The sequence below is a fragment of the Ammospiza nelsoni genome, chromosome Z (assembly GCF_027579445.1).
Source record: "Ammospiza nelsoni isolate bAmmNel1 chromosome Z, bAmmNel1.pri, whole genome shotgun sequence".
Classification (NCBI taxonomy): domain Eukaryota; kingdom Metazoa; phylum Chordata; class Aves; order Passeriformes; family Passerellidae; genus Ammospiza; species Ammospiza nelsoni.
The window spans coordinates 78414748-78440315 of NC_080669.1; the positions used below are offsets into that span (position 1 = coordinate 78414748).

General features: G+C 42.7%; 1 protein-coding gene across 1 annotated transcript in view; it reads left to right on the plus strand.

The window, feature by feature from the left end:
• CCBE1 (collagen and calcium binding EGF domains 1) overlaps nucleotides 1-25568 on the plus strand; it is a 95858-nt gene that overhangs the window by 64855 nt on the left and 5435 nt on the right. Inside the window, exons 3-10 of the mRNA XM_059492649.1 lie at nucleotides 6323-6375; nucleotides 11525-11659; nucleotides 12363-12500; nucleotides 17553-17650; nucleotides 22536-22656; nucleotides 24651-24790; nucleotides 24882-24917; nucleotides 25459-25494. Of these exons, the coding sequence (XP_059348632.1) occupies nucleotides 6323-6375; nucleotides 11525-11659; nucleotides 12363-12500; nucleotides 17553-17650; nucleotides 22536-22656; nucleotides 24651-24790; nucleotides 24882-24917; nucleotides 25459-25494 (757 nt within the window). The remainder of the gene's footprint in view (nucleotides 1-6322; nucleotides 6376-11524; nucleotides 11660-12362; nucleotides 12501-17552; nucleotides 17651-22535; nucleotides 22657-24650; nucleotides 24791-24881; nucleotides 24918-25458; nucleotides 25495-25568) is intronic.

Genomic DNA, 25568 nt, shown 5'->3' on the forward strand with positions numbered 1-25568 from the left:
TGTATCCTGAAGCCCTAAGAAAGTCCAAAAAAGATGGTCTCCTGGGAGTGCTGATCTGCTGATGCAGGGGGATGTGTTGGGAGAATGGTGTCCCTGCATTGATGTTGTTTGAAACCACTACTGAATACCTCACCACATCTCATTTACTTAAGTAAAACCACAAACCCCACTGGGAGAGGTGTCCTGCACTGTTCCCATGGAGAACAGAGGCCCAGGTTTTCCTACAAAAATAATCTACTTTTATATTGGTACCTAAATTTGTGAGACCTGTGAGGTTTTGGTTTTTTTGCATCTTTCAGTTTCATGCAGGTCAGTGCCTCCCAGCCCCACTGATACCCATGCAGGGTAGAGGGCTTCTCCCACACCTCAAAGCATTTCTTTTCTCTTCTATAGAGGAATGAGCTTCAAGCATTCACAAATATTGTGCTCAGCAGGGGCTGTAAACCATCATATTTGTTTGGAAGTTCTCTTCTGAGAAGAAGGAGCTACAGTTTATGCTCTGCCACCATAAAAATTACTTGGGCCATAAAAAGATGACATGAAACAGCACTTGGAGGAGGGAAGGGGTCAGTTAACAGTAAGGAGCAGCCAAGGAGCGTGTCTGAAAGCTTTCAAGAGCATCAGTCAGGGTCTCCCAGGGTAAGCACTGGCACAGTTCCTTAGAGTCAAGAGAGGTATGTGGCTTTTTCCAGGGGAGGATCTGGTCCCTGGCTTGCATTGACACAAGAGAAGTCCAGGAACTGTGAATCTTATCAAAACCTTCCCATTAGCAATGACTGGAATGTGATTTCATTTCTGGTATCTGTCTTAATAGCCAGAGTTGAGCAAAAGAGCAGATAGCAGGGCGTTTTGGTTTTTTTTCCCTGCTAAGAAAAAGAAAACCATTATATGTGGGCAAAATTATTTTACTTTAATAGCTAACAAAAAACAAGAGTTGGTTTCAGGCGATGCTTTTACCACTGAAAATTTTACTTCTACAGAAATCAGCTAGTAAATTGCAGTGGCTTGCTCTCAGGGGTCTGAGTTCCCCAGGGTTGTTCAGGCAAATCCTGCTCTGATCAGTCAGTTAAGAGAAATAAAGAAGCACACAGGTACCCACAGCACTCATAGGTGCTGCAGTATTGGAAGACTTCACTGTGTTTGGGTTATTTCCCCTCAGCTGGGATGATGACAGGAAGGGCTTGGGCTGGCCTTGGACCTTGCATTACACCCAGTGTGAACATAAATTATCTCTTTACAAAACTGTGAAAAAGGACTAAGTCTGGAAATCGTGGCAAAGTGTATGCTGAGCAAGTGTCTGCAGGGAGGCCATCCCCTCTTACTCAAGATTTCGGTATGTGTCCCACAGAAAGGCAAACAAAAATAAAGTGTATTGCTTCAGTTTTACACCATGTTGACATAAATCTTCTCTCCATGTGAATTACGGCGAAACTGTGCACAGCTACTGAGCTGCTGCACTTGTGCTGCAGATGGGCTTTGTCTGTGCGTGCTTTGGCAGACAAACCTGTTGCTCATTTGGATTTCATATGGAAGAAAAGTGAGTTTGCTGCTTGGTTGGGTTTTTTTAGGCTTGTTTTTAGCGTACCTCACTGTCTTGCATTTATAGATGTCTAATTATTTTTTGTGCTTTCATTTCTGTATTTTACATTTGCATTTTTGCTACACCATTTATTTCTCAAAGCCAGCGTGATCAAAAAAGAAACACTGGGCAGGAACAATAAGGAGAGGGATCTAACAAAGACCCTTTGTGCAATTAAAAACACCATGCCAGGTGTAACTGGCAGGTCTTCAGAACACAGCACAAGTTCTTCTAAGTTCAAGTTATGATTTAGGCTGAAGAAGTCTGGTATTGAAAAAAGTCCTCCCCTTCCCCAATAGGTAATTGGTTTTTTATTTAAAGACATTTCTTGAGTGTATTATGATTGCTTTCTACCTGTACCAACTTGAAAGAACAGTGCTGATCTATTTAAATCTGTATGAAATCCTAAGCATCTCTTTTGCCCCCTAAATTGGAACTGATCTGATATTCATAGATCAGAAAGAGTGTTTTGGAGAGTAGGGATTTTACCTGCTTGGCCACCTAGGGAGTAGCTTCATCTTCCAGTGGCATGACCTCAGGTCTCAGCTGAGCTCTAGAAACTGTTCCGTGAGTGCTCTCCTAGCCCCAGTAACTGGGAGGTAAAGTTCCTCTTCTTGAACTACCTCTATCTGGGAGGAGTCAGCCTGCTCACTGACTGCCTGGCAGCATTTTAGGGATAAAGCAAGGGCAATATTTTATCCTAAGAACTCACTCTCAGGCTCAGCATAGAGATTTCTGTGTCTGCTTTGCTCCTAGGAGGATAATATTTCCTAGAGCAGACTCTTCTCTTTCTACTTTGACATCTTTAGCAAGAGCTTCCTTAACATAGTATGTTTAGTCTGAAACCAGTATAAAACATGTATTTTTCATCTTCTCTTTGCATTTCCCCTTTGTGTTCCCTTTTTTCTATCACTAAATGATGACCATGTATCTTTTTCAGCATGACTCATGGCAGAAATTTAGAGCTGCCTCTCCAAAACCTCAATAAACGCACGGAGCAGCTGTTGTTATAACCCAACTCACTGCCATGTTACTGCAAACAGATGCAGGTTAATTATAATTTAAAATGTTTATCCTGTTATTGTTTGCATTTCTGAAGATTTTCAGCAGCTGTAGGACCCTGAGTGACTCCCTCCCCTCTCACACAGAGTATTTATTTTCTGGGTTCAGCCTGCCCTGCTCGGTGTCTCCGGCATCGCTGCGGTTCCCGTGCAGAGCAGGAGGTGGGCTGGGGTGACGGCAGCTCTGCGCCAGGTGGAAGCAATTATGGGAAAAAAACATGGTCCTTGCTGGATGACTTACTGCTGATAGCTGCCAGATAAGCTAACTTAATAAAGCAGTGGCTTAATTAAGCCACATTCCTCCCATCTTGCCTCTCGTCCTGCCTGTCTGAGGCGATGCTATCAAGCAGCTACTGCTTTGCAGAATGGGGCAGGGGTGCTGTGCTGATGCACCCTTCTGTGTTCTGGGCACTCTGGGAGGGGGTATGGGTGGTGGGACACAGGGGAGCTCCTGGAAAACTCACCTCCTCTCTCAGTTTGCAAGGTAATAGGCCACAAATCCTGAAAAAAAGACAGATCTGCCACTGTCTGCCACAGATCTGCCTAGTCACAGGTATATTTATTGGTATCAAAAGTTTGACCCTAAATCCCATTTTCTGGCGTTTGGTCTTCTAGAAACATCTCAAACTCCAGAGCAGAGGGTAGGAACACAATGTCTCCCTCTTTTTCCATCAGGTACCCACCAGAAAAAATAAGGCATGACTTGGTTTTGGGGGTGTCCCTATCATTACGGATTTTCTTACAACCCCAAAAGCTGAATGCTGCATTAAAAAAATCATGGTGCCCCAAACCCTCTGTCAGTTTGGGGTGGTTCTTATTCCTGAGTGAAGATTGCATGAGAATCAAAAGTTACTGCATTTTTAATTGCTGAAGTACCCCATTTAAAGCTGCAACAGATAAAAGTCTGCCAGAAGCTTCATCCTTTGTAAACCAGATTTCAGGTTAACAAATCAACATAATTTCCCCAGGGCTCCAGGTTTTAGCGGTAGAGCTTCAAACCCATAGCCATGTGTTTGTGTTTCATGCATGGCCACATGTACAGCTGCATGGCAACCACCTTGCTGAAAGTTATCCAGTAGCTAAAATTATCAGTAGGAACCCCTTCTTACCTCTCATTATGTACAACGAGATTGCTGCTGTGCAACGTTGATTAGACATGTCAGCCTGGACGTCTGAAAATGAGTGTTGCTATTAAAATGCCTTTGCTAATGCTCGTGTGTCCATCATTTTGACAGATTTCACTTTAAGAATGTAGAAAGCTAAAGCATGCAGGAATCCCAGGGTTGCAATGTAATGTTCAGAGAAAAAGGCATTGTATTGTATTTCCTTTGCATTAACCCTAAAGTAGCAGTTTCTCTGGCGAAATCATGCTGATAAGGGTGCTGTTGAGTACAGGCTGCACTAATGCAGAGATCTGTAACTTTTAACTGGGAAGAGATTATGATGTGGAATGTGGTCTGAATTCATGGCATCCCTCTTCTAAACACTTCTTTAAGTATAATTTAAAACTTCCACAATGCAGAAAAATCTTCACACATTTAGAGAATATTTCAAAATCCCCTTATCAGTAAGGCTTGGGAAAATTCCAACAAAAATTTGAGAGAGACGCTGAAAACCATCTCATCCTACTGTGGAACCCATTGCAGCAAGAAGCTGCTGGAGGGAGGGATTTCAGCAAACACTTGGATATCAGCCATGGGAACATGATTTTCTGGTTGTTTTAAGTGAAAGCTAAAGCACAAGGCTGTGCAATATCAGGGTGCCAGGGCAGCATTTAATGGCTGAAACTTAGCATGTGATGGGTTCTCAATATATGGCTGTGGGAGAAGGGTTTGATCAGGGCAATTAGTTTGGCTTTCGGGGGAATCCAGCTAGGCAAATAAAACCTCACTTTAGCCACAAGAAAGCCAATTAATGCAGCCAAAAGCCATGACCAGACAAGCTGAGAGCAGAGAGGCAGTTCCTGCAAGGTCCCAGCAGGTGACCTCTTACCCAGGAGCAGGTTATCACAATATCTGCTGACACAGGTCTCATTGGTCCTAAACCTGAAAATAAGGTGGGAATTCCATGAAGAAGGGTACAAATTATGGAAGTTGCTGCTCCCTGTGGCTGGTTAGCTCTGGCTGGCACAACCCCACAGGTCAGCATCTCATGGCAGGGATGTCCTCCTCTCCTTCTCATCTCCCAGCCCTCTCAAGCTGGGCTGTATCTTCCTCTGACGAGCAGATACAAGGAAACCTCTTTTCTTCTGCAGAGGGAAGGAGATCAATGTGCACTTGGAAAGCCATCAGCAGGGCTTGCAGCTTGTGAACAGCCTCCCCACTGCACCTTTGAACTCGTTCCTCCTGCATTTGTTTGTCTTGCAGATAAAACTTCACAGCAGTGTTTGGAGAGAAGTCTAATGAGGCACCACTGTTTGCATAACAAAGCAAGGCTTCCTCTTCAGATGTTCAACTCTCATTAGGCATAATTTATATTCCAGCTAATCTTAAGGAAGAGGGTAAAATAGGGAGCCAAAGTTTGTTTTTACATTGTTTGGAGAAATGCATTGTTTGTTTTAAGCCATCGGTTGCAACTGATAGCTAATTTAAATTCAACATAATGATGATTTGTGATGGCTACATGTTGTCCAGGGGGGTGTAGTGTCAGTGACTGACACGGCTTTAGCATTCTTCTGCATTAGTTATTGATTCAAAGGAAAAGACAGAATGGATGGTTTCCCTGTTTTCATGCATTTCCACAATGCATGAAAAAACTGTGTATTTGTAAAATACTGATTCACCCCAGATTCATGTATACTCAATGTAATAATGCACGGAACAACAGGGATTTTTTGCTTTTAGAGCAGTCCTGGTAGTCACCAACCTGGGACCCTTTGAAAGTCACTAGGTCCCTGCAGAGAGACTCTCAGGATGATAAGGCACACAGCCATTTGTAAAGGCTCCTGAGGGCTGCTGGGAGCCTTGGTGACTGAATGTGGTTTGATGCCTGGAGAGAAAACCAGCAGGTTTAGCTGGATGCCTAAATGTCATTACTGGCCAGTGTGTCAGAAACAGTAATTTCTCAGCATTCAGACTTCGTTCATGTCATAGGCATATAAAAATTGTCTGATCCTATTGACTCCACCCTGCAATTTTGTCCCTCGGACTATGTAAGATACTCTCTCTTGCTCCAGTTGAAGTACCGAATATATTGAGTTTACTTCCTCCAGGTCTATTAGAAGATGAGAAATGACTGATAACATCTATCCTCTGTGTACTCCTCACTGAGACTTACCCCTTCCTGCAGATTCACATTGTAGTGATGGATATTTCAAAACAGCCTTGACTGTACCATGAAAATGATGACCTGAGCTGTGTATTTGGACAGCACTGAACTGCCCAGACAACAGCCAGACAACGCAAGAGAGCAGGATTTTTGGAAATTACTTGAGATGTTGGGTGGGTCAGTGTTGGGCTACTCTGCCTCCTGAGGTAGCTGGACATGCTGCCATGGGAAATTCCTCCTGGGCCAGGTGGTGCATTTCCCTGTTGTGTTCTGTAATGCTGAACTCCAGCTGCCCAAGATCCTCGTCTTGTTTGGTTCGTCACATCCACAATCCACTTATGGCTATTTCTAAAGGCAGCACAAATCTATAGAGAATACATTTATTTATTCATTTATTTATTTTATTGTTTTTCAGGAAAAAATGCTGTAAGGGTTATAAGTTTGTTCTTGGACAGTGCATCCCTGAAGGTATGTGATTTCACTGTTCTTACACGTCATGTCCCCATGCTTTTGTCTTTCCCCATCTGCCATCTTCTCCACATTGTCTGTTTGGAACAGCGACCTGACAGAAGCACAGGCTTCACCATATCTCATGTATCAGTGTGGGGAGGAGCTGTTTCCCAGAAATTGTTGGGAAAATAAAAAGATCAACAACTTCCAAGAGTGCTGCTTAGCATTCCAAGCCTTGATCCTCCCCTAAGTACACATGGCTGCACAGATCTTGTGCCATGACCTGCTGCTCTGCAGACAGAGGAACATGTTCTGCCCTTGGCTGGGTAGCTGGGAGCACTCTGTGCACCTCTCATGGATGATGCCCTTCCCCTTTTATCCCTCGGATATGGTATAGCTGACTTGACTTGTCAGTGCACAGGGTGAGTAGGTGAGTTAGTCCCGCTGTAATTTCCCATGGGTGTGGCTTCCTTGTCACCAGGGGCCAAGGAAGATGCAGATTTAATCAGGATAGTTCAATATGCAGTAGAAAAAATGGATCTGATTGGGATGAAACTGGCTCTGAATTTGTTGGACCGCGGGAACTACCAGGCGGGAGCAAATGCCCAGAGATGACATGCCAAAAAGCTTTTTTTTTACAACAAGTAAGTTAAAAAGTTGATCTATGGCAACATATTCTTCTATTTGATGATATATGGAAAGCCTTGATTTGGTCTGAGAATTTTCCTAGTTTGTGACTGTGATGTTTTGGAAAAAAAGTGACAAATCCATGTACTGGAGAATCAGCTGGTTTTGAGTTGCAATGTCCAACCAAAAGGGATTCTAACTCAAACTCTAATCCTTGTGGGTTTGTTGTGGGTTTGTTGCTGTTGTTGTTTTTAATTTGTGTCTTCTTTGCTGCTGGCTAGAAACACTAAAACAATTGGTGGACTGATGGGGGTGGAGACAGAAAGAAAAAAAGAGGGAAACAGCTAATGATGACCCTGTGCCTGGAGGAGCTGGGTAGGGTTTGGGTGAAATTGGTGCTCACACATAGTTCCTCATCTGATGGTTTTGCTGTGTTTTGTCTCAGCGTGTGTGATATGGGTGACAGCTCCACTGTGAGACAGACACTTGGAAGAGGCAGTTGTGTGTGTTGGAGGCAGAATTCCTGAATCCTTTCAGGGTGGAAAGAAGCCAGGACTCTACATTCTGGCCTCCAGCTTTCCTATGGATTTAAGAATTTTATGTACTGGCTACTCACTGAATATAATGGATACAGCAAGAGAATTAATAGGAGCAAAAATAAAATGAGAGCCATGGCAATTTATTACTTTGGCTTTTAATTCTCATCTCTTGAGATGTTAGGTGATTATGAAAGCAGCTTTTATTATGTGCCCACTGACTTTGTCCAATCCTGTCTTTGCATTTCAGTAACCTGAGAGTTTCTGCCCCTAATTCAATTCTCTGCTTCTCTCCATTTGTTTCTCCATTCCCCCTTTTCAGCTTTATCTGTATTTTGCCTGGAACTTCAAAGGCCACAGCAGTTGCTATAACAGCCGAGACAATCTCAGGCCCTTGGTGTAGGGGCAAGAAACATGATTCACTGAAGTATTCGTTTCACTTACTCTGTTACAAGACATCACTTGGCTCTTCACACATTGTTTTGGCATAATCTTGACAGAGTAGCTGTATGAAATCCATATCTCCAAACAGACACATAAATGCATTACAGATGTGAGTTTATTAGAGCACATCTGCACATTTTAATCCAGTACTGGCACATTGAAACTGCGAGAAGTAGTTCCAGCCCTCTCTTCTCTATGATTTAGCAGTGGCTGCAAGGAGGAGGGTTGACAGAGGTATAGATCCTCCCTTTTCCACGCTTTTATAGCTGCCTGAGGAACACACCAATCTCCTTCTGGGACAGCTGTTCCTTAAACAGACTCTTTCCCAAATGCTTGTGGCTTTGTCCACGTCCCTTATTGGTTTTCGTCCTGTTATTTTTCATCTGCCCTTGAAAAGTAACAGAAATCAGTGTAGTACAGTATGAGTCTCTGCCTCCAGTTTCTGCATTTCTTCTGTTTTGTACTCACCTTGCCACTGTGGCTTCCAGCTGCAGGACCAGGGATACTCAGGAAACATTGAGTGGAGTTACTTGTGTGTCTGATTCTCTCCATAGCATTTCTTCCTGCTCCACCTGTTCAGCAAAGTGGATAAAAAGAACAGCACCTCACCTTTTTCTCCTGTGTGATCTCCTTTTTCTTTGCTTTGGAGACTCACTGTTCCAGCCAAGTCCAGTCTTGGGTCCTGTCCCATGGTGTCAGAGTGAAGAAGGGACAGATGCAGTATGGAGTAGTTTATTTTGGAGGCCACCCTTCCTATTGCTGGTTTGTTTCCTGAGCTGGCTGTGGAAGAATTCAGAGTAAAATACTCTATTACAAGCCAACTATAGTCAAGTCTGGTCTTTCCTTAGTAATGTTGTTTCAAAAATTTCCTTGGTAAACTTTCCGTGCCGTATTGTCATTTCTGAGTTCATTGAAACTTGTACAGAGACATTTGTTATTCTGCTTTGGCTTTTGCATTTTCCTACAGTCTGGAACAGCCTGATCCTTATTGTATGGTTTTGATTCATCCCTAAACCACATTGCTTAGGCTGGCAAACAAGGGGTTTGAACACAGGAGGGAAATTTCGTCTCCAGTTCTGCAGAGCATGCACAGGTGGTGCAGCAGCTTTTGCCTAGTTTAATCTCAGTTGAGAGAACTGCTTCTAGGGAAGTCATGTTACCTGGGACCAAAGCCCTGGGGATGCAGCTCTGGACCTGGGACCTGCCTACAACTATTGTGTGATTTGGGTTGACTGTGTGGGACCACCAGCAGGGATATTTGTCCTTCCTGGGCCCTTCTGCAGCTTTGTGTGAAGGTAAATGAGGCAATGGACATGATGGAGCTGTGCTGAGGTGGACACGTTCAAAGGCTGGTCACATCAAATTTGGCGACAGATGGATAAAAAGAACTGGCATTGTTTAGTCTAGAAAGAAGGAGACTGAGGGGAGACATGATAAGAGTTTTTAGGTATGTGAAAACTTGCTGCAAGAGGGAAGGTAAATTATTCTTTATGGCTGAGGAAAAGAGGACAAAAATAATGGGCCTAAGTGTCTGCAAGGGGAGTTTGGATTAGATATGAGCAAAAAGCTTTCTGTCTGCAAGGATATTTCATCTTGGGACCAGACTACTAGGCAAGCCATATCCATCCCTTAAGGAAAAGGAAAACTAGGAAATGTTTATGCATAGCTACTCCTGCTTGTGATGGGAGTTGGCCCCTTCCAGCATTGTTTTTCCTGATTTTGTTGGGGCACATCTATTCACAGAAGAACAGGGAGGCCAGAGCTTGTTTTGCCTCTGCTCTGAATAGCTGAACATGGCATAGGCCAAGTCCCACACCTGAGTGGGTACACTGGGTAAGGAGCAGCTCGTTCACCCCCGTGCTGGACATACCGTCCTGTTCTCACTCTGATTTTGTTTCAGTGGAAAACAAAAATTGCAACCATGCCTAGGAAAAATACCAGCAATCCTTTAAAGCCGGGACTATTTAGTAGTGCCAAATGTAATAGGAATTTACAGCCCACCTAAGGAGTCCAAACTACCCCTAGACTGAGCAGTGTGAAAGCAAAGTTATGATTTTCTTTCATGGCTCTGCACTGTTGGACACTGTTTACTGCAGGGTGTCCTAGCATTGTCATTCACCACCACAGCACTGTGGGCAGACTTCAGTTTGGGAAGAAAGAAGGAAAGAAGGGATGTCTGTTATTTAGGAGATGACAAACAGAATGCTTGGCACTATTACAGGAGTATGTCTATTAGAACAGTACATTTTTTTCTAAGGGGTTCTGGTGTGAGATACAGCATCTTGTTAAGTCTCAATTTGTGCTTTTCCGTATTTTGGCATGCTGTCACTTTTAACCCCAGTGCTAGGCATGTACTCTATATACTTTGTACAGAAAATGTGTTTTCATTTGCTTTACCATCTCTTAGCTCATTTTAATTGTTTGGAACAATCACCATACTCAGAGGTATCTGCTAGTCATTAGGGTGAGTCAATAATGAGTTTTAATTATGTATATGGAAACACAGTGCATGCTTTGATGGAAACTTGCTTGAACCACTTAGATTTTGTTTGGACAGGTTTGGTCTGGGGCATGGATGAGATATTTCTGCTGTGGCCCCCAGTGCCCACTCACTGGATTGTCACAGCCACCTGGATGTTCTCTGCAGGGTGATGTTCTCTGGAATGGTAACAGAAACTGCCACTTGCTTTGGTGTAAAACCTCACCTTGGGCAGGCTGTGCCCGAGCTGGTTTTGAGAGCAGATGCCATTCGAGGTCCTGGGGTCTCCTGGCAGATATTCCCCATGCCGCTGCAAAACCCTCACACCCATAGCTGGGAGCTGTTCTTCACCCCAGCCCTGCCACCAGCACCATGCCAGGGGCCACATCCAGCCCCTGACAGGACAGGGATGTGGGTCAAACCCCACTGTGCTCTGGTGTCCATCCCTGAGTCTTCAGTTCTGCTGCTACACAGCAGTGAAATTAGAAACAAATTTTCCCTCCTTTGGGTTTCAAATAGGGACTTCAGTCTTTTGGGATTTCAATGACATACCCTGATCTGCACACTGCAGCTGTTAAGAGAGATGAGTTTGTAACAGTGCACTGTTTGCCAGAAGGGTTATATCTGGCTTCAAACAATTAACATGTGATGTAATTAACTTTTCCTTGTGATAGACTTTCTGCCTGGCTTTGGCAGTTAACCTCGTGGTTTTTCACAATATTCTGCATAGAAATGTTGCTATCAGGCCTAAAAATCTGTTGAAGAAAGCTAAAAGAATGTTTTAGGTAACTTAATATTTCTGTGAAAAGAGCTCCTAAAATCTGCCAAATGCAAAAGTGACTCTTGCTTAACAGCTTTAAGAAATAGTCTAATTACTGTAAAGCTGTGAAAAGCAATTAGAGTTTTAATATATTCCTTTGCTTATGTCTCATGAATGTTTTATATCTACGTTCCTTGAGTCCTTAAAAACAATGTAACTCATCTTTATAATAATTAGCAGAGAGGTGAATTGTTTGTAATCTAAGTTACATCCATCTACTGACTTTGGTAATTTTCCTAACCACGTTTTCCTCTCCCTTAGACTACGATGTCTGTGCTGAAGCTCCCTGCGAACAGCAGTGCACAGATAATTTTGGGAGAGTCTTATGCACTTGCTATCCTGGATACCGCTATGATCGGGAGAGGCACAGGAACAGAGAGAAGCCTTACTGCCTGGGTGGGTAGATGAGCATGTTGAGCTCTTCCCTGGTTAATGATTTATCCTGCTCCCTTCAGACTTTTAGGAGTCAGTTTGAATCTGAAATCTTTCTTATTCTCAATATTATCACACAAGAAATGTGGGAGTTAACTATGTTAAGAATTGAGAGATGTAGATCTCCCTGAAATTATTAGGAGGTATTACCTACAACAAGACTTACACACCCAAACACTTTGAAGTGTTGGGCTTATGTAATTTTTCCTTTAATTCCTCCTGCTGGTTGTGAGCCATATATACTGAATATTGAAGCATTATCACTAGGCCTAATTACTAAAACTAATCCTTGGGGTTTGACTCGGCCAGTATATAATTCAGGATCATTTACATGTGGTCCTGCTGTGGCTAGTCCTGCCCTCCCTGCGTGGTTTGCCATGCCAGGGAGCCAAGGTTTGCAGGATTGAGCTTTGCATGAGAGCTTTTCAATGCAAGAAGACTTTCAAACAATGTTCACTGATAAAATGCTAGGTGTGTTAATAATTCTAATAATGCATCTTGCACAGAGCTCCAGACCAAAGGCTCCAGCTTCAATTGCAATTGTGGTGTTCCAACTACTTGTTTGTTTAACCACAAAATCTCTTTTTACCTTTAAAGGAAGCCTTTATTGTGTTGGAGGTCTGAAACCTCCAGCTACAGGGCATTTTTAATCTCTGCTTCTCTCCAGATATCGACGAGTGTGCCACGAGCAACGGGACCCTGTGCTCTCAGATCTGTGTCAACACCGTGGGCAGCTACAGGTGCGAGTGTCACGAAGGCTACGTCCGGGAGGAGGATGGCAGGACATGCACCAAAGGAGATAAAGGCAGGTGCTAGTGCAGATTAAATGTCCTGGATGCCTAAAGGGTTGGTCTGTCACGAAGAGGAACTGTTCCCAATGCTACACTTGGAGCCGGGGGTCCAAAGCTGGGATGTAGCTGATGCTCCTGGGGTATCCAGGCAGCTCTCTGGGCACCTGAGCACCTGTGGAGCAGCCCTGCCAAACTCTCTCCTCCAATGCACAAGTACACTGGGGGATGTGGAAGGCATCTTCGCCTAGGGAGGCAGAATGGCTGAACAATGAAATTTACCATTACAGCTTCAGTGAGGTCATTCCTGCTGGATCCAGTTGCTAAAAGCCTGCCTGAATTATAACTTTTTGTGGTCCTGAGCTAAGGAAACCCAGGAAGAAATCTTACCAGATGAAGAGCCGTAAAAATTTTCACTGATTTCACCTGTAAATGAAATAATTTCAGTAATTTTAATTTGTATTTACACACCCACATCTGAGATTAGCAAAAGGCCCTGGGTTGGATGGCTAGTGCCCCTTGGCCCTTAGAGGCTCAAAAATGTGTGCTTGGGGATCCAACACATTTTCTAAGCCTTGCTTAAATCAATTTCTAAATTACATTGACCAAGACCAAATGCTTCTGACCTGTAATTACGTCAAATTGTGTGTCCTGTGCCTGGGGTCTTATTTTTTTCTTTCTTCTTCTTTTTTTTTTTAATGGATTGTAATAGGAAATGAGCAAATGTAAGGGCTTGTTCTTGCATCTCACTGTTGGTTCAGAGTGTACACATGTGCTGTGCACAAATTATTTTAAAGGTTTGACCTCATCCTAGTTATTAAATTACAGCATTTAGAATACTAAAGAATAAATACTGATATGAAAATTTAAAAAGAAGGGAGGAAGAGAACAGTGGTCTGAAAAAAAAACCCGACAACTTTTGATGAATGGTGAGTTACCACAGGTTCATCAATTAATGCCTGAATGTGGTCTCACAGTGTGATCCAAATCCCACCGGATGGCCAGAGCAATTTATAATTTTCATTTTCATCTGAAAATGTGTATCTGGGGCCACTCCATTAGCTGTAATTCTTCCTTATTGTTTTAATATTTTTTTCCTTATCAGAGAGTGTGTGTGCATGTGTGTGATAAATAACCTAGATAATCCCCCTACAAATAGGAGGGGTTTTTAAAATATTCCTCTGGGTAGTTCAAATTTCTTTATACAGTAATGTCCAAAGCATTCAGGATAACCAACCATTCAAAATATTCAAGGCTTTAGAAATTATTCTACTGTTTGAAAACCACCATTTTTACACTGAATGTACGCAGCACATAAAAGTGCCAATTCCAGCAGATAACCTGGAATGAAACACCCACCATCTCTGCAGACATCTCCCCAGCCAGCTGTGCGAAGTAAAGAAGGATGCTTTCTGGTCAGTTAGCCCGCTGTAGTCCACACAGACGTTGGGAATTTTGGGAGCCGTGTCCGCGCCCGTTCCCGGGATAGGGTTTGGCCGCGCGCGGAGCGGCTGCAGCGCCCCACCCGCGCCTGCCTTTATCTCCCCCCTTTATCACCCCGCGGCCGGCCCCAGCCCTTCACCGCGCCCTGCCGGAGCGCCGGCCCGATGCACGCATCATTCGCTCTTCATCGCAGCCGGAACATCCACGTTTAATTTTAAAATTTAGTGGGAGAGGCAAAACCTCGTCACCGCTCTCCATTTCTAACGAGGGTGCATGTTTTCCGGGAGATACAGCCGCGTTCTCATCGTTCCAAGCCCAAAGGATGCGATTCAGACACTTTTTTTGCTCTGTAAGTGGCTGTAATGTGGTCACCTGTTTTTCAGCTCTGTAAGTGTCCTGACACCGAGCTTTGGGTTAGTTGGTGGACGCAAAAAGAGGGAGCATTTTTTCTTGCACCCACATTCTCATTTGATGGAGACAATGCAGCTACCCACGCAGAAGCAGGCAGATGAAACCATCTCAGCAGGCTGAGCCCAGATAATCCAGCACAGATGATCAGCTCAAGAACCCCCATGCAAAGACTGCCCGCAGAAGAGCTCCCGCAGAGCTCTCCCCTGCCAGCATCTCCTCCTCTTCCAGCATCAGCAAGGCACGGCCTCCATGCCCATACACAAAGCACTCCCCAAGCAGATCCCTCAGCAATAGGTGCCACAGGGCTCACCAGCATTTCACCAAGATTAAAGGGCTCCCATCCTGTGTAAGCTAGACTTTGTGTTCTGAGAGCCTCTATGAAATGGGACTGCTTTAGGCCTTCTTCAAAATAATTTCAGTTTCCTTGTGTAGGTCTGTGCAATAGGAACAAGTTATGTAAGTGCCTTGCTCAGTGGTGGCCCAGCTGAGCTTGGTACATGACCTCGGTTTCTGCATCATGCGTGGGTGGCTCCATCTAATGGCCTTTTGCCTCTGCTGGCCCGTCCTAGGTGAATTCTGGCTTTATCCACACTTTGTTCTGACTTTTCTTGTAGTTTGGTCCTGATACAGGGTTGGATGGAGGTAGAGCAAATGTTTGACGGATGACTCCTTCCCAGGGCAAATCATCACTTCTGTCTGGTATGAGTTAGGGGGATTCCACCTCTCTCCTGAGATGCAGCTCATGCTGGCTCATACAAGGATCTTGGACTTCTTCCTCCAACAAGTCAATCCAGCCAGCTTTGCAGAAATCTCACTGGTATGACGTTTCCCAAACATTAGCTGATCCCCCCAGCGCTCGTCTCCATGGATTGTTTTATCTGTGCTTGTCAGCCCCCTGTGTCACATCCTTCAGGAAGATAAACTGGGTTCTAAAATGAAACACAGGGCCAAATTCACCGCTTCTTAATCTGCATATAGTTCCACAGATTCTGGTGGGATTGCATTAGGTTTCCAACAGCAGAGGCTCTGGCAGTTTCTCCACATGACTGTGTGTTGCTTTCAGCAACATTTCCTAACACAATGATAGAACTCATTTGGTGAGATAGCTATAAAAAGAAATCTTTTTTTGGAACAGTAAAAAATCCAGACTTTATTGGTCTTTGAAAAAGAAAGAAAAAAAAGTTGGGTTTTTTTGGGTTTTTTGGTTGTTTTTTTTTTATGGCTCCATATACATCCCTCTGTAACTCCTACACAGGTCCAGAAATGGGCATGTCAAGACACTGGGGTTTTCTAAAGGAAGATGAAAAATTGGAGATGGAGGAAGAAGTCTGCAATAACTGACTTGTGGTCAAGAGCAAATTTATTTTACCGAAATGTAAAGTGGTGTCTTCATTACACCACATCAATTCCCTCTTAAGGAAAATGCCCTGCATGGTGAAGATTATTTCGGCTACAAGAGAAAGGTTTATCGGCAAAGAGGTTTTGGAGGGAATTAAAGGCAAAAAATTATTAACATTAGGAATATAGGAGAGAAGGAGAAAAGCAGCATATACTGTGTATTCCAGTACCTTCACAAAAATGCTGGAGCTCCTCTGGGAGGTCTTGTGGCTAAATAGTTTTGGATCCAGCAGAGCTGAAGTTTGGTGAAATTCTATTCTGTGCTGTGTAGAGTCCATTGGAAAACATCAAGTAGTACCATCTGAGCACTGCACAGAAAGCTGATCAGGTACAAAACCTGTGCTGGGGAAAGGGCTGGGAAGCTGAAACAGCAGTGTGCTTGCTGCCATAAAAATGGTAAATAATATGGGTAATATAGGAAGGCTGTTGGAGTGCAGCCATGGGAACAGGCAGTTCATGACTGAGGAAAAAATCCAGGCCTTTGTGCCCCAATTTTCCAGTCAGTACTAATAGCTGTCCTAATGCTCCTGGTTATTCCAGCATCTTGCCCTTACATCTCTCTCCTAACTGATTAGCAGATAAGCTAGATTAACTTTTGTCTTCTAAAATCAATATGCCATTATAGGCAGTAGAATAAACATACCTTCCCAAATATGTGCATAGGTGGTCCGTAGACAACCATCAGATGGTTGTAGTCTTCCACACTGGACCTTGCAAATATTTAAAATCAAGTAGCACGTAATATTTTTTGTATTAGAAGCTTCAAGGTTCATTTCAAAAGATGCAGATGTTTCAAAATCAATACACATTTCTGAAAAGATGAAGGGCATTTAATCCAAGAGACAAGCGTAACACAGTAACTCAGCATGATGCAGTTGATCCTTTTGGAAGACTTTGAAGATTCCCTGGCTTTAACAAGAGCACCTGCAGAGTTTTTCCATTGTGGGACATGCTCTGAAAGGTCAGTGTTCAAACACACCCAGCAGCCCTCCCAGGTAACATCATACAAGGCTACACATCATGTGCAAAGCCTCAATAGACTTGATATTTCTCAACAATGTTGAAGTGAAAAAAAAATTCACCTAGAGTTTACCAGTATGTGTCACCCTGTGGTTTGGAAACCAGATTTGTCTTTAAGCAGACATCTGTTACAACAATGCTTGTTTGCTTGCAATGGAGAACTGCTTGACTGTGTATGGTATTGGGAAAAGGACAAAAATAACATTTGCAATGTCTCTCACAGTTTGAATAATTTAATGGATTCTTGAAAAGATCCTATTCATGAGTAGTATCAACAGATGTGACCCTTCCTCTTGTGTGGATTTAAATCCCTGTCATTAATCTCAATCCCCATCTCTGCTCAGGCTAATTCCATCACATGGAGAATAACCCATGATGATAAAGAGCAGTTTGTGCAAAATGAGCAAAATAAGCATATTCTGAGGGATTTTACTGTAATTTATAGCATATGAAAATTTGCCCTTCAGGGGACTGTAAGTCAGTTCAGATCTATGGGGTTAGTCTACCCTAAACAAAAAGATAAAAGAAGGGGTGTGAACTTTTCCAGGTATTAAACAAATGAATTCTCTGGGGACAGTTAACTGGAAACAGCTGCTTTAAAAATGTGCTCAGAGCTGTCCCTGCAAAGTTTCTCAGCCTTACATAGAAATTCCAGTCAAGGATTTAATAATGGTAGGATTCCCTTCTCTTTTCACAGTCTGGGGAAATATAACAACCTTCAAGTTGCTTTTGCTATCACTTTATGAATTTCTTTCCTTTGGATCTTTACATTTATAGTGGAAACTGCTTTCTTTCAGTTGGACTTCCTGAGAATGTGGCAAAACCGGGGACGTGCTGTGCCTCTTGTAAGGAATTCCATCAAATAAAGCAGACAGTTTTACAGCTGAAGCAAAAGGTATGAACACTGATCACTCATGTCTTTACCAGACCTGTGTGTTTTACAGCAACTGAGGTTAATTTCTATGTTTGGAGCTGTCACTGACATGTGGTTCTTGCACATACAAAGAGAAGGGCAATATATTTTAAAATCATGTAGGAATGATATCTCTTCCTTATGCTCTTGTACAATTTGTAAGCAGATTGGTCCCCAAGTTCATGGAGCTGTGTTACCAAGCTTGTGGTAACAGAGTCTGACAAACACCCATCCCAGCCTGAGCCCAGGTTTCTTGGCAATCTGTGCTGGCCTGAGTTTTTCATTCACTCTGAATGCACAGGATTTTGGAAATGATCCACCTCTAGAGTAAGCATGTGCAAGACATTTCATAGATGTGGGAACATGATTTTTCATTAATAGGATGCTAGTACAGGATTCTTGCCAAATAGGTGTGGGACTAAACAAAAATATCCCTAGCTTTAAATATGACTCTCCCCTTAAAAAAGAAAAACCCTCAGTCACAAACCTTTTGGTATTTTCTTACCTATTCCCTTGCTAGTAGAGAATAATGCATTTAGAAACTTTTCCTGGGCTTCAATTGCTCACATATGTAGTTTCCTTTTGCATTTTAGTAGTACAATAATGAAAGAGTAGTAGTGAGATAATGCAAAGACATAGCCTCAGATTTGGAGAGCCATATGCAGGGATGCAGGTGTAATGCCTTTTCTGGTGGCATCTCCTTTGAACACTAAGGTTCTTTCAAATTGAAGCTTTCTGTAGGAACATTCTCAGCAGATCATGCTGACAGGCTGCAATTATTTTTCCCAGGGTACTCAACCAATTTCTTTCCATTGTGTCAAAACACAATTTGACGTATTCAGTCATTGCATTTGATGTTACTCATTTAATATTAAGAAGAAAGAAATATTCCTTATTAAAGTGAAATTTACTGAGGTTGGAGATACTCTTTATCTCCAAAATCTCAAAACATCATGTATTCCTTCTGAATCAGTATGAACACAAACATGGAAGTGACAGAATTTCGTGTGTGACGGAAATTCTGTTTAAAAAAAAAAAAAAATTATAGCAGAGAGGTTAAAAAAGGATCCATGCCTTTGAGTGGCTGTTTCTCCAGCTGTTTTCCATGATGCTGAGCAGGCTCACGCTGACCTCCAGGGAAGGATCTGGGGGTCACATTGTTGGCCACATTGTTTGCTCGAGAATTGATTGATGGAACTAATGGGAAGTTTTTGTGTCTAACTTCTGCTGTTAGATGCTTGTGTTCAAAACTCATTCCAGGAAATGAGACCTGTCACTGTAGGCATTTGTGTAGTAGCTGTGTAGCAGCTCACTCTTGCTTCACAGCTAAATCTTGTCATAGTCCTTAACTTAATTTTTCCCCCTGTATGCCCCCAGTGAGACTTGATCAACTTGGCATCCTCAGAGGGAGCCCACAGGGTTGTGCTCCACACAGAAGGAGCTGAAAGAGAAGGTTCCCAACACCCTCAGTAACTGTTACCCCAAAGAAAATAGAGTTTTTGTCTATGCTGAATGGAGACCTGGCCCCATGGTGCTTCTCTGCCCAGGGAGACATCCACCCTCATGTTTCACCAGCCACTTGCCACGGCCAAGCTCTCCTGGGGAGGACATCTCTCAATAGCTGTGGTTAAAGATGTTCTGTTTTACATAGAAAAGTTAATTTCTGTCTGCTAGGGAAATGGTTTATGAAATGAGTCTTCAGTCTTGTGGTTAAGGCCTTCAGATTTTATGACCTTTATTCAAAATTGTGGTTAGCAGAAAAGCCTGTCATCCAATGAGATGCACTATCCTGATAGACTAGAGGTCTGTGGGCAGTCCTAGGTTGATCTAAGACCTTGATGAAAGAAAGAAGAGTGGGAAGCTGAAAAACTGAGGAAAATATATCTGGCATGCTGACACGCAGCCAACAATTAAAAGAAGAAAAAACAGAGTAAGCTTGGTCCTATTGCACAGATGTGTTTAAACATCTTAATTAGAAAGCCATGTTCCACATCATTCCTGACAAGCACTGTCCAGTTTTCTAAACCACAGACCTCCTAGAAACTATGCAAAACTCCAAATGCAACATGCAAAACAGCACATGGAAGATTTATTTCTAGAACAGCCTTTCTTTAGAATTTACTCTTGCTAATATTTGGATGCACATGGGAAAAACAACCAAAATATTATTTTCCAAGGGCCATTAGGATTTGGAGTTGAAGATGGAGAAAGCCAAGGTTACCCTGGACTAGGATCCTGGTTCAGTTAAAAGGTGAAACAGAAATTAGGCCAGTGAGTATATCCAATAGCTAGGAGGATGAGTCAACAACAAAAACACATGGTTTGGCCCAAAGCATGTAACAACCATTTTCTGGCCAGAAGATATCAAAGAGCAGTGAGCTAGACCAGAGCCTGGGTATTTTGGCACTCCTAGTGTGTACTTCACGTCCAGCTGAGTCAGTGGGGAAGCATGCATAGATGCTTTCACAGCAGCTATGTGATTTCTTTTCTGACTTACTCAACAACAGCCTGGCTGGCAGGAACAAGTAAATATTTAAGCATCAGAAGAAAATACACTTCCAAATCCACTTCATGATGATTCTTTGCCACTAAAGGCACCTTTTTACTCCAGTCTGACCATTTGCAGTATAACCTGAAGAGTATTCATGGCTGGGTCTATGTACAAAGTGACATCTATTTATCAACTGATACAGCTGTAGATCCCCAGAATTAGATATTTACATGCAAGCTAAAAAGAGGGCTTCAATTAATCTGCCACTCAGTCGTGATCACCCCTAAGGAAAAGCACCCACTGATGACACTGAAAATATTCTCAAAAAAACTACTTTAAAAATACAATACTCTCAGGTAGCCACAGGATTTGACTTTTTGTCTCTGCTTTTCCTTGGCAGCATTGGAACCACAGAGTCCTTGACTGATTTGCGTCATGTAGTGGAAGTTTTGTACCATGGTCCTTGCAAGCCTTTCCTTTGTATACAGCCAGGAACAGGTGTGTCCTCTGGGCAGGACACACCTCTAGGAAACAAAACTTTGCTGACCAGAGCCAGCCAGTACATGCTCCCATGCTGATCCCAGGCCAGTGAGGCTGTGAGAGCCCCCAGATACTGAATTTTCCTCCTCAGCTCCAGGGGTAGGGTGGTGTGTCCCACAGGGTAGCCCTCTGTTCAGCAGCCCCACAGTTTGGTCTGTGCTGCACTGGCTGGGAAGCTGGCTGAGAAAGCTGCAAGGTCGCTGGTAAACAAAACACACATTTTCCCTTGAAAAAGCACAGATGACAGCTCACCCCAGAGCTAGAGGTGTGCTGAATCCCCATTTTCTGTGCAAAAAGCAAATTCAGAGGAGTGAGAATATAAGAAATACCCTCTGAGACTTCTGTGAAAATATGATCTCATCCAGCCACTGATTTCTGCAGGGGTGGAGTGAATCTACCAAATTCTTGTTAAACATACGTCATGATTCTTAATTTGCCTATAGTGTAGTCATCTGGTCTTTGGAACCGCAATTCTCTCCAAAACCTAACTCACAAATGGCTGATAAATCCTTGTGTTCCTGTCATCACATTTTGAGTTCCAGTCTCAAAATCAAACTGGTGTTTCGGAAATGCCACCAAGAGTTATTCCAGCATTTTCAACCTTTTTTCCTGATTTGTTTTCTTCCTTCAGAACTGTCCTGTGCATTCAACCCCAAACTACAAGCAGCACAGGCTGCCTTTAAATTGTAATCCTTAAGCAATAACATGTTTGCCGAAGGAAATTTTCCCAGTTCAAGTAGGTACTGCAGGTGCATAACACTGTGGTTTTTCCACGTGCATTACATTAGGTTTCCAGTAATGGCAGAAGAATGCATGTCAAATAATTACATCAACAGGTAGGAGTCTTAAGAACAGCCCAGCTCAGAGAATTCCAGATAGCTGATAAAAAACTTTGTCAAATAGCAGGAGTCATCATCTATATTATTCAATGCAGCTCTCACAGGCAAATGCTGCAGAATTCAGCATCAGCTTATCCAATGAGCCAAATTCATTCAAGAAGCAACAAAGTTCACCCAGGGGTAGGTCTGCGCTGCTATTGCTGGAAGAGTTTTCCAGTTCAATTTGGCAGTGCAAAATCCCCAAGTCTACATGCAGCCACTCACCACTAATAAACTCCTTTCCTCACTGCACACCAGCCTCTTGGCTCCTCCAGGCATCCTTCAGCTGCCTCTTAAGAGACTAAACATTTGCAAAATATTTCTAAATATGTTTAATTATTAAATACATTCAACTGGATAGGTGAATGTTTCATGGATAATTAAACAGGTAATGGATAATGACAGTTTAAACTGTACCATGCAGTTCTGCTTGTATTCTCACTTACTTTGTCTCTCTGTGCAGAGCAGATCCAGACATCTGATGGGTTAAACAGTGTGGTTACTTTCCAGGGCCAGATTCACAAAGGATTTAGGGTTCTCATTAAAACCTATGGAAAGTTAGGGGCTTGTGCAGCAATTCAGAACTTAAATATCTGAGAAAATGTTGCCCTGAGAAAGGCAGTAAATGAATAGGGGAAACTTCAAATAAGGAAAAACAGGTTTCCTGAGAAGCAGTAATGAGACTCAAATTTTTCAGAACTTGTTGCTATATCTCTGATGAATTTCCTCTGTCCTCTGTTGGATTGGCTTGCAGTATTTCCACAGTGACTTGAAAAGTGAACAGGCTCACAGAATAAGAATGTTTTTCTGATTATATCAATCAAGGATATGAATAAACTCATTATATTTCCTGAAATATTTAAATAGCTGTTTGTTCACATGAAAGCTTGAATAAGAATGTAGTTTTTCTGGCTGAACAATTAAGTCTTATACAGATTTTTTATTTTTGCCTTGGCAGGTTGCTTTGCTGCCAAATAATGCTGCTGATCTTAGCAAGCAAATCACTGGTGAAAAAGTGCTTGCCTCTAATGCATATATCCCTGGCCCCCCAGGCCAGCCTGGCCAACCAGGCCCTCCAGGTAATACCAGAGGGGTAGAAATGTGCAGGATTGTTGTGCAGGAATGTTTAGCACTAAAAAAGTAAACTTCAGTCTGATTTCAGTAAACTTCAGCGTGATTTCATATTTCATTTCATATCATATGATTTCATATGTTTCATATTTTGATTGATATATTATGTTTGCATTTGTGCTAAATTAAAACAAACAAACAAACAAAACTTTATGGGTGTTATGGTCAGCCTCTGCCAACAGTCTGACATCATCCATTGTAATTCCGTGTGTTTCTTGGCATGCAAGCTGTGTTTGTCCTGTATGTGTCAAATTTCTCCCTCTCCCTGGGATATCTCACCTGCTGCAGTTGTCATTTCCTGTATTTTAACTCTGTCTTAAAACACTCTCCATTTCATTTCAGGAATATCTATTGCTTTAGCTCACAGTCAGGATTAGAGGAAAAAATGTGCTTTCAGTTTGTAGGAGTTTGTGCCAACTCTTTTATTTTTCTTTGTCTGATTTTCAAGGATTCATCTGTTGGTTTTATGTTGTATCCCAGATTGAAAGCAATCTGAAAAAGAAAAGTATAACTCCACTCACACCTTCTTTGCTAAGTTATAGATTGAAACACAGTGAAAAACAGAGAAATTCTAAAGCCTGAACTTAATCCAGACACCTTGCATCTGGTGGCCAACAATACTCAAAATTTTGCAAATTATGTTGAATGCAGATCTAATTTTGGATCAGCAATAAATCCAAGCATTGTGCTGGATTTCATCAGGATTCTTACAGAGTATTGGCAAATACTCCTTATGAAGATTGATTTACTCCCTCCTGAACTCACCCCATCTTCCCATTTATATCCCCTTTTGCAATCTTGCTTTGTTTTCTGAGTCATTATCTCATTTTCCTGGAGAATGAATATCTTCAGTCTTCAGTTCTCCATAAGTGCAAGGACTGTATGTTTAGAAGTTCTGCAGCAGACTCTGAAGGGTAGAGTGGGTTGCTTTGCAATTCCTCCAAGGAATTGAGGAGGCCTGACCCTGCAGGTCTCCCACCCACTGGGTTTCCCCTTGACTGAGCTGTCCGAGGTACTGTAGAAATCTGAAAACCACCCCTAAAAACCCCCTTAAAACCCTTGATCACCTCCTCTGCTGCGCCCCCAGGAGAGTCCCAGGGAGTCCTCACTGAACCTGAGTTGTCTCCTTTTGAAAACCTTAACTGTACATATTCAGTCCTGCTGAATGCTTTTTACCCTCTGCCTTTTATTCTTTATGTTTTTCATGTGACCTCAGTATGAAGGGAAGTGTTTCCTCCTCCAATCATGAAGCATTTGAGCTAGGGGCATTTTAATGGTCTTTATTGTCTGCAAATGTTGTTTCAGGTGCCTGATTTTCTGGTTTATGTTTCTGGCTCGAGTTTCTCTTGAGCTAAACATATGTTTTGTTGCCTGAGCACTTCCTAAAAAGTAACATGCTCTGCTGAACCAGCAGAAGCTGAAAATTATGTAAAGCAAAATGGAACAAGAGAGCCTCTTTTTCCCCTAACACACTGGCTATTGCACTGGGCAAAAGAGAGGTGCATCCCCCCACTGGAAAGAGCTTGCTTGTGTCAGTCATGTAGATGCCCATGACCCAAAATTCCCATGAGTTTTCTGAGGCTTTCTTTATATGAGATGCTCCTAAATGTGATTTCTTCTTCTTTGTGTGCAAATGAGGCGTTTGTGCTTTTCTTTTCATTCCCAGTCTGTGTCCCTAATCACCTGGCAGACTGAAATTCTTGTTATACACAAGATTAAATTGTTTGGTAGTCATCTCTTGTAAGCTACTGTGACAAAGGTTAATGTTGTAGATGGCTGCTGATGTGCAGATACAGATAAATTGGTTGTATTGTTGTGGATTTGGGTGTGTTTAAGTAACCAGCCCACTGGGTCTTTAAAAAAAAAGTCATTCCTCATTTCTTGCACTGATGAAGCGTCGTGAAGGCTTTCCCTGGCAGGTAACTTTTGCTTTTGATTTCAGGGGCTCCAGGACCTAAAGGGAGTCAAGGAGCTCCTGGATTACCTGGACCTCCTGGCCAGCCAGGCCCTCGTGGATCAATGGGGCCAATGGGCCCATCTCCAGATATATCACACATTAAGCAGGGCAGACGGGGCCCTGTGGTCAGTATTCCTGTCTCCTGCCGTGCACTGCACAAGTGCCCTTGGCTCCACAGCTTCTCACACCCTTGTGACACTTTCTTTTCTCTTGCAGGGCCCACCTGGCGCCCCAGGGAGAGATGGTAGCAAGGTGAGGAGAGGTACTAATTTCTATAACATGGGCACATGCACATGTGAAGTGCAGGCTTGCTAGAGAGACTCTACACACTTGTAGTCACACCCTTTTGCTACTTCATTTCCTTTTTTAAGATGAAAGCATCCTGTTTTCCGACTCCTTCATGTCATCTTTCTGCTATTTTGTGTTTGCCATTCCTAAGGTCTTGCAAATAGTCCTGCTAGGCTCTATGCCACACTGAATTATTTTGTTTCTCTGCAGTTCTTTTGGCTTTTCCATGAAGAAATGTTGATGCTTTAGATTTTTCATTCATTGTGAATTCTTCATGTTCATTGATTCACTTGTTACTGTCCAGGAGAAATATCAGAAATTGCCCACTCTGTTCCCACTAGAATCAGCAGCAATCTCCTTGCATTCCTCCTTCACTTCCTTTTCATTTTCCAAATAAGCATCAGTTGATGATTCTTGATCTGGGGACAGTAAATGAGGATACAGAAGCAAACTTTTAAAATTTGCTTTAGTCACAGCAGACTAACTGAGGTGGTATTGATTACAGGGGGAGCGAGGAGCACCAGGACCAAAGGGGATACCTGTAAGTATTCCACACAGGAGGAATTTCCACAACAGAGTGATGTTGACTGCTAACCACAGGTCAGCCAAAAGTTA